This window comes from Amblyomma americanum, unplaced genomic scaffold, assembly GCF_052857255.1.
Source record: "Amblyomma americanum isolate KBUSLIRL-KWMA unplaced genomic scaffold, ASM5285725v1 scaffold_428, whole genome shotgun sequence".
NCBI lineage: Eukaryota > Metazoa > Arthropoda > Arachnida > Ixodida > Ixodidae > Amblyomma > Amblyomma americanum.
Genome location: NW_027526899.1, coordinates 1,407,022 through 1,416,714, shown reverse-complemented (window position 1 = coordinate 1,416,714; position 9,693 = coordinate 1,407,022). Strand labels below are relative to the sequence as shown.

The window sequence follows — 9,693 nt, the reverse complement described above, 5'->3', positions numbered from 1 at the left end:
AAACAACCAGACTGTCGAGGCCACTTTTTGACAGCAGGTGTAACAAAATACTCATAAGAAGAAACCAACACGCAAGAAGTAATAAAATGCAATCTCAAAACACACTGAAATACTTCTCGCTGCTACGAAGTGATTGTTTCTACAAACACATCAGCTGAACAGCCTATGATGAATCGCAGCAATTACAGCAACACTGATATCAGTGGTGACAAACCCAATAGCCTTCTTGTCATAAGCACCCTATGAAAATGGAACAAGGCTAGCTTTAGCTTACAAATATGCAAAATTGAAGAATTACAACACAACTCCTATTGCGACAAAAGGCTGAAAATAGGCCACAATATTCAACAAAATATGGCATTTGCATGCAGCACAGAAACAGCAATCTGACAAGTGAGACCGGTGCAGTGAAGCTCTTTTAAGGAGGGAAGGTGCTCTTAGAAAAAAAATTTTATTAATGAAATCACGATTATGAAATCTTCAGGGAACAAGTATTTTTGCATGCCGATTCCAAATGTGGAATTTATTTTAATGTACATTAAGTCTTTGTGGACTTGATGCAATATATTATGTAACCCTTGTGGAGAGCTTTAATGAAATTTTGCTGCAGTGAACTTGCTAGAATGTATGCCTTCCGCTTGTCTTGACAACAATCTATGCAATAAGGATAAAATTATTATCCTGCCTATCACAGAAGTTGAGTTACAGGGTTTTGAACTTCGTACTTCACGAACGGGAAGAAAAATTTGTCTTCCTGTTTCTGATGTGACAAGTTCAAAATTCTATACCTCAACTTCTATGACAGGTAGGATGATAATTTTAGCTTTATTGCATAGCTTAATGTCAAGAGAAACCAATGGCATGCATTCTAGCAAGTTCTCTGTAGCAGGATTTCTTGAAAGCTCTCCACAAAAAGTTACATAACAAATTACATAAGTGCTCAACAAATTGTTGCACATGAAATTAAATTCCATATATAGAATCAGCATGCAAATATACATGTTCCCTTAAGATTTCATAATTGTGACTTCATTAATAAATTTTTTTCTAAGACCCTCTTCCCCCTTTAATATTTTTGCTTTTTTAAAAAAAATTCTTAAAGCTTTTTTTAAAAACCAAACCAAGCCACACAATCTTGAGGGTGGAGCCAATGGAATAGGAATCCGTAAATTGATAAAACATTTAAGTAACACAAGTGCGCTTAGGGCAATAAATTTCAATAAATAATCAGTCCACCCTGCCTTCTGATCTTCATCAGAAAGCTGAGAACACGAGAAATATATATTGGACACATCATCACTGAAAACCTTCCTTCAATGGGAAGTGATGTTATATCTATGTATCATTTTTTTCCTCTCCACAGAAGTCTGCAAGCATAGTAGGCTCGTGGTTCAGAAAGAAGATACGGAATTGCCCAGTGCCAGTGCAGTGTCAACACTAAAGATTACTTGCAAATCAAACTAACTACGGACATAGGGTTTCTGTTGGTTTATAAAGTTTAACGCACCGATGCGACTCAGGCTACGAGTGGCGCCGTAGTGAAGGGCTCTGGCAATTTTCGACCACCTGGGGTCCTTTAAACGTGTATCGATATCGCACAGGGGCCTTGAGCATTTCACCTCCATCGAAATGTGGCCGACGCGGCTCGATCGAACCCGCGCCTTTCAGAACAGCAGTCGAGCGCCATTTTAAGATGGTACACTTGTCACAGGCCACCTAACTAGCATGCCGTTATCTGGTTCCCAACAAGATTGCTACCAAAACTTTCTCCAAAGGAAACCAGGGAACACTCTTATTCCTTTAGTGCCTCGTCTCTTTGTGGTGTTTTAAACTGCACTTAACTGAGAACGCCTTTGTGCACAAGTCACACTGAAATGGTTTTTCACCCTTGTGGGACCGCATGTGCACCACAAGGGCTGCGTTTTGTGCAAACGCCATGGGGCACAGCTGGCACTGGAATGGCTTCTCCCCAGTGTGGATGCGGACGTGTTGTACCAAATGGATCTTTTGTACAAACGCATTGCCACAGTGGTCACAACGGTACGGACGATCACCCGTATGGGTGCGCACGTGATTGTCCAAACTGCTCTTTAGTGCAAATTTGCTGTCACAGTGGTCACAAGGGTACGGACGATCACCCGTATGCATGCGCTGGTGTCTGGCCAAACTGCTCTTTGCTGCAAATGTGCTACCACAATGGTCGCAACAGTATGGACGATCACCCGTATGGGTGCGCAGATGTCTGACCAGATAGCTCTTATAAGCGAATGTGCTATCACAGTAACAGCAATGATACGGGCGGTCGCCTGTGTGGGTGCAAACGTGCGCCGCCAGGTCAGATCTCTTCTTTAAAATGTTGCCGCAGTGGGTGCACTGCTGAGCCTGCTTGCCTGTAGGCTTGTCCCGGTGATTACTCATGCTGGTGCTGATAGTTGGCACACAGTGGTTCACAGGGCACTTTTGATGAGGTAAATTTTGTCCGAGAATCACACCAGCCTTGCAGTCTGTGGTGGCCATTCCTGCATTACAAGACCAGACCACTTTTATTAAAACGTGGGGCCCAATACGCCGCAGCTCACATACTGCTAGGGCTGTAAGATTGTGACTGTAGACAACAGTGCCATGCTATAGCTGCGTTACTTGAGTAAAGTTAAATTTCATATGTAGAGCTTAATCCCTTCAGTCAAGAACAACCGTCCACTAGAATTAAATTTTAGTTTTTAGATTTCTATAAGGAACATATCCGACAGCTCAGAAAAAATTCGCACCGTCGCAGATGCCTTGGTGTGTGAATATTTAAATTTTCAAATGCGAATAATAAGAAAAAAATACCTTGCAATATCGAATGGAGTGTACGTTTTGTAAAAAAACAATTTAAAAATATAAACGTCCAAACATTGTTCCAAGTTCTTTTTCAAAATAGTATCCCGCCTTTCGAACCAAAATATACAAAATTATACTGACTCTACCATACTAAAAAAAAACATGATGTCCTTAGAAATGTATATTGCTTGATTGAACAGCATTAACTGCATGCAATAGGTGATGTAGACACGCAGAATGAGTAACCATATGAAACCATGAATTCATACAATGCAACATTTAAAGGTAACAGGATGGATAGTAAAACCTCATGAATTCGGACATCAAGGGACTGGAAGAAATTCCCGAATTTTCCGAAGGTTGAGTTATGAATAGCCCCTTGCCTCAATTCTTCTCGAAGCTGGTTCATAGTTCCACAGTAATGGATTGTGTAACAAACACATACATCATGAGCAATAGACAAAAACAAGGTTTCCATTTTGGGACAGAAAATTCTAAAAAATTACATGTAAATATAATATAGTTACACTTCATTCAGCAAAAAGTCACCTTCTGTTACCACAAACATAAATATAGAATAGACGTTATGGTGCGAGTTAAACCCATGTAGCAACAGATACTGTTCAGCCAGCCGGTGTGAGCTGTGTTATACACATGAAAAATAATGACAAGCTCCAATGCCCAGCCATGACAAACCACACTACACTGTGTACATTGAATTAGCAACTGCAGTGAAATGCACATTAAATGTGGGTTTCATTTCAGAGCAGTCAACATATAACGGATTAAATTGCCACCCTGAATGTCTGGCTGAACAGTAATAAAAGCTGTTGCTGCAGCTTTGGTAGACATGCTTCATCATAAGGTCCCAAACGTGACTAAAGCAAAAACAAAAAACAACAAAGAAAATAACCAAAATAATAGGAAATGCACTCGCACGGTACTGTAACAAGAAAGACAAGTAAGACGAGACATTTCTTAAAGTTCCTCTAGCACCAGAATGGAGATTAAGGATGGCCCACCAATAGCACATACATCCAATAGCTACTTATTGCACGGAATGTATTTTTGTTTACAACACCTTGCTCCGTGAAAATCTTGAAAAATTGGGGAAAAAAAATATTCTGCTTGCATTGTGCTCTACCAAATGATAACAAGGTGTCCTGTATACTCATACCCTTCTTTATGCTTATACCATGTTGCCCCATGGCATCTTCAACAATAACCCTCATCGATGCTTCAAGTATCTATGCTTTTGATGGATGGGGCATTCATTATGCACACCATTTCGTCCATGGACACCAGGCACTAAGGTCTATAAACAAGTTAATTCACAGGCTATGAACATCAGGACAAAGCATCTATGAAGGCGAGGATTTATATTGAAGGCTTCTTCCTGTGGTAGCATGTATTCCTTTGGCTTGTCAATATTAGCCTGCAAAATTAACAGAGAAAAGCAGGGTTAAGTGAATAAAAACTGCACTGCCATAAACAACGATGCCTAAATTCTTTCTTTACAAATGACTGCACGTTGGACAACACACAAAAAGTACCCGGAACCATCCATCAGTTACAGAGAAAAAAGGATATGAAAGAATGTGGACAAGAAAGAAATACCAGCAGACATCATGCTTATGATACAACTATCTAGCTTATACTATGGCTGGAAATCAACGCCTAGTGCAGCCCTAGACTGCAGCTCACTTATGGAGGTCAGTGGCTGTAGCTCTGGACTTGGGAGATGGGAAGCAGTGGGGCTTGGCTTATGCCAAAACATGGTGATAGCTTCGAATAATTTCTATCAGATGAGGTTCTTTAATGCGCTATGACACTGCATACCACATGGGTGTGCTTGCATCTAAATTTCATCGAAATGTAGTGACCGTTGCCAGGATTTCATTCGACAACATTGCACTCAGCAGCCAAACAAAAAAGCCATTGAGCCAGTACAGCAGTTTGCATGAATATCCATGTTTCAGATGTTGCCAGGTTGCTGCTGCTATTTTTTCACTTGTGAGGAAAGCGTTTCTGGCCTTGCAATGAAATAGGTACCGGATGTTGCATACACATTTGAAGATTTGCATGCACTGGAATGTTTGGCTCAGATGTGTTCATGAAAGTCCACAGTTGTGCATAACATTGAAGTAATTGCAATCAAACTCCTCTCGAGCATGGGAGCTGGCTACAAACAAGGACATTTTTTGTAGCTCATGGCTGCGTCAAGCTACATGCTGATTGCAGTTATAGCTAAACATGGTTGACAGGGCACTGAAATAACCCGTTTCGTTACATCTGCAGAAAATTGCATTGTGTTGCATTTCAGGGGGTCTTATGTCTCCCAATTTCCTAGAGGCTGTTTCACCATGTGGAAGTTATGTTTGATTTGCTTGTTTTGGAATCTGTTTCACATTGTGAAATTCCTTGACAGCACTCTCTAAAGCAAGGCCTGGTAGAATTCCAAGCACACTCTGAGTGCCTCGAATGCTCTATAGAAATATCTGTATATTTATGCAATGGATAGGGTCTAGTAGTAAGCATATCTGCTTCCTCTAGTGCTGCATACAGCTCTGGGCAGACAAAGGAGTTGACAGGCACCGTTTACTTGATCTGTGTTTTGTACTTGGCATTACAGTGTGTGAAAGGCCCAACAATGGGAAGTTTTGTGGGGCGATAATTTTCAAGAGAAGTGAGTAGCGCTTTCCGCTCTACCTGGTCCTGTGGAAGCAATGCACTGGTGTTGACGTGACCAGCAATGATGACCAAACAGAGAATTGTCATGTGCGTGTAACAGTACTGTCCTCTCTCGTGCAAGTATCGCTAATGTCTCAGTTTCCATTATTGTGACAAAAGCAAAGCACCAATTGGCCATCCTGTGAAACGAAGTCTTCCAGACACAAGTACAAGGCTGACGTGACATGCAAGTTTAATACACTTGGCATACAACGCCATCTCTAATCAGGTACGTACTTATGCAAAAAAAATAAGTCACAGTGAAACTCGTCCAAACAATAGTATTAATACCGTACCAATAACAGAGAAAAATCTGTGTGAACAGCAGATCCCACCTCAAAAGAGAACACATAGTTAAGTTGATGACAAGAAGGATATAAAGTGAATCATTTGAAAAGTTTCTCCAGAAAACTGAATATACCCAGTATGTCAGGCAAGCATTGCCAGATATATTTTTTTTTTCAGGGGATAAATTTCTGCACAGTAATAATCTGCCACTGAAAGTAAAGAAATTGCCCAAGCATTCAGGAATTTCCGAAACATAATTCAAACTTTGTGAAGCAGAAATGGGAGACGCTTAAACATACCACAATGGTAAAGTATAAAGCGCCTCAGTAGTGATCTGGTCTCTCTTTGTATCCTCTTTCTTATCCATCTGCTACAGAGTACAATAGCAACTCACCCCAAAACACACTTTAACCCTTCGACACATTATGTAACAGCACATAAAGCAAACTGGCAGCTTTTTCCGAGAGTGGTCTGCATCTAGTAGCCTTTCTTTGTTTTGAGGTGAACTTCACATCCTTCATAGTGTAAATACGCTAGATTTTTTTTATGCCATACAGTGAATGCAGTGAATATTTTGTGAAACAGTGAGCGGTGTAGTATATCATCAGCCATTCTTCTGCAAAAAAATTTTGCCACAATTTTAGCATAACTTTTTGCCTCAATTTCAAATGTAATGCACACCTTCGAAATAGAAATTATTTTCATGGACCTTCGGGAGTTTACCTTCTAAGTCAAAGTATATTTATGTCGCTATTTTAGTCAATTACGACACTTTGTATAAAATTTCGCACCTTCTTGCCATATTATGTTTGATTTTTGCGGTGGAAAACTGACAGGCTGTCTTCATAAAAACCTGAATATATTATTTAGGTTGAAAAATATTCCATTTCAATGAAACAAGAAATGGTGCATTCCATACATAACCATTTTTGTTGCAAACATTACAGTGTAACTGTGAGCTAACACTGCCCAACAAAGTGAAAACATCGATGCCAGTTAAACATTTATCGTGTGCATACAAATCGAGCTACACTCTAGTCATACCATATTGCATTTGTCAAATTTTTCACACAGCAGTAATGCAACCAGATCATGGGGAATAATTTTTAAGTGTGCAGTTCTGGTTGCTGCTCATATAAATGTTAATTACCCTAACTTACGTAAACGACTACTGAAGTACAGAATGAACACTTGGCATATTTCTCCAAACCAACAAACAAAACATCTGCCCACTGTTGTGACACTAGTGAGGGAATGCAACTACACACAGTAGTACTCTTGAAGGCAAAGCGCTGAACAGTGCAACAAGCGATGCCAGAAATCATTTTCTGGGGGGTGGGGGTGCTAAATGTCACACAAATGGCAAACGAAGGAGTGCCAGTGCTGTGGAGTTTTAAAGTACAGGACACAAATAAAAGGCATTAGTACTGCAACAAACAGTCAGTATGTCAAGACCTGTTTTTGGCAGCAGGTTTAACAAAATACTCATGGGAAGCAACCAACAACACACAGGAAGAAATAAAATGGAATCTGAAAACACACTGAAAGATTTCTCGCCACAGTGCAGTGAATGTTTCTAAAAGCACATCAGCTGAACAGCTTATAATGAATCGCAGCAATTACAACAACACTGACATCAGTGGCGACAGACCCAATAGCCTTCTTGTCATTAACACCTAATGAAAATATGACAAGGCTAGCTTCAGTAACATGTGCAGCTTACAAAGAAGCTAACTCAAAGCACAATTTCAGCACAAGTGCTATTCTGACAAAATGGCTGAATATAGTGAGGACACAATATTCCACAAAATATGCCATTTGCATGCAACACAGGTACGGTGATCTGTCAAGTGACACCAGTTCTTCAAATTTTTTGTTCAAAAAACGTAATTCTTAAAGCCTAAATACAAAAGCAAGCCACGTAATTTTGAGGCTCAACTTTTGTTCTCCCCTCTCATACGTTTTGCTAGCAGTATTCCAATGCCAAATTGAAAACACAACACATCCGCAGTTTTCAATTTTGACAGTAAGCAAACAAAGCTGCAGTGATATACGGCAGCACTCCAAAACCAATTTTAAAAATTTCGGGGCAATCAATTGGACTTATGTGGAGTGCATGTGATAGCCTTTGCTTTCCATTCTCCAATGTATTCCATTAATAATAATAATAATTGGTTTTTCGAAGAAAGGAAATGGCACAGTATCTGTCTCATATATCCTAGAACACCTGAACTGCGCCCTAAGGGAAGGGATAACGGAGGGAGTGAAAGAAGAAAGGAGGAAAGATGTGCCGTAGTGGAGGGCTCTGGAATAATTTTGACCAGCTGGGGATCTTTAACGTGCACTGACATCGCACAGCACACAGGCGCCTTAAGCGTTTTGCCGCCATACAAACGCAGCCGCCGCGGTCGGGTTCGAACCAGGGAACTCCCGATCAGTAGCCGAGCACCCTAACCACTGAGGCACCGCGGCGGGGCAATGTATTCCATTCCGATTCTATTTTTTCACTCACCAACACTCCTATTCTGATTGCATTCCAATTACGCAAAACCTGTCACAATATTATAATGCAACAATGCCATCTCTTTAAAAACACAAGTACACTTGGGACAATAAAATTCAACAGACAGTCAGGCCACCCTTTTTTTCCCCATCTTCATCATAAATCTGAGATCTAGTACCAGCAATAAATATATTAGACATACTGCCGCTGAATGCCTTTCTTCAATGGGAAGTGATGCTACCGCATATGTCAGATTTTTTTTTTTCCGTTCGCATAAGTCTGGAAGTCCAATATACTTGTGGCTCTGGAAGAAGAAATGAAATAGCCCAGCACCAGTGACGTACAAGGGCATGTCAGCGTCCCATTCCGGCAAGGAGCGCGTCAACATTAAAGAATGGCCGCAAATAAAACTAGCTACCGACATAGCTTAAAAAGGATCACTTGTCACAGGTCACCTAGCTAGCATACTGCCAGCTGTTTGTCAACCTGACAGCTACCAAAATGCGTTCCAAAGGGCACCAGGGAACTCAGCTGTTCCTTTAGTGTCCTGGCTCTTTGTGGTGTTTTAAACTGCACTTAACTGAGAACGCCTTAGAGCACAAGTCACAACGGAATGGTTTTTCATGCCTATGTGACCACACGTGCACCATAAGGGTTAGCTTTTGTTCAAAGGCCATGGGGCACAGCTGGCAATAGAAAGGCTTCTCACCAGTGTGAATCCAGACGTGTCTTACCAAGTTATCTTTCCTAGAAAAGGCACTGCCACAAAAGCTGCATCGGTAAGGACGATGACCTGTATGGGTGCGCAGGTGTCTGACCAGGCAGCTTTCTTTAGTGAATGCGCTATCACAGTAATTGCAATGATAAGGGCGATCGCCTGTGTGGGTGCGAATATGCGCTACGAGGTCAGATCTCTTCTGGAAAATCTTGCCGCAGTGGGTGCACTGGTGAATCTGCTTGCCTGTGGGCTTGTCCCAGTGAGTACTCAAGCTTGTACTAATGGATGGCACACTGTGGTTGGCAGGGTGCTTTTCATCAGGTGGACTTTGTCCAGGAAACACGCCAACGTTGTGGTCTGCCATGACTGATCCTGCATTTCAAAACCAGAGTACTTTCATCAAAACCTCAGGCCCAAGATACCACAGCTTGCTTGCAACTAGAGAACAAAAACCATATTTAGTGTGCTGAGTCTAGGCCCTTTAGTCGAGAACTGTCCAGTGGAAGTAAATCTTCAAACTTTTTGGATTTACGTAACGGACATGGCAACATAGCAAAGAAATAATTCCCAGCAACTTCGATGTACAATTATTAGGAGTCTGCGAATATTTAAATTGTAAATATGAATAAAA

General features: G+C 41.0%; 1 protein-coding gene across 1 annotated transcript; it reads right to left on the bottom strand.

Moving 5' to 3' along the window:
- Window positions 1–775: 775 nt before the first annotated feature.
- Window positions 776–4,337, bottom strand: LOC144112597 (uncharacterized). Its single transcript, XM_077645393.1, has one exon. The coding sequence runs from the start codon at window positions 2,515–2,517 to the stop codon at window positions 1,801–1,803; it is 717 nt and encodes a 238-aa protein (XP_077501519.1). The 5' UTR covers window positions 2,518–4,337; the 3' UTR covers window positions 776–1,800.
- Between the last annotated feature and the right edge of the window lie 5,356 nt (window positions 4,338–9,693).

What these genes read in the sequence shown, in the direction of transcription:
- LOC144112597 (XM_077645393.1), bottom strand. Translation starts at nt 2,517, where the DNA reads ATGGCCACCACAGACTGCAAGGCTGGTGTGATTCTCGGACAAAATTTA.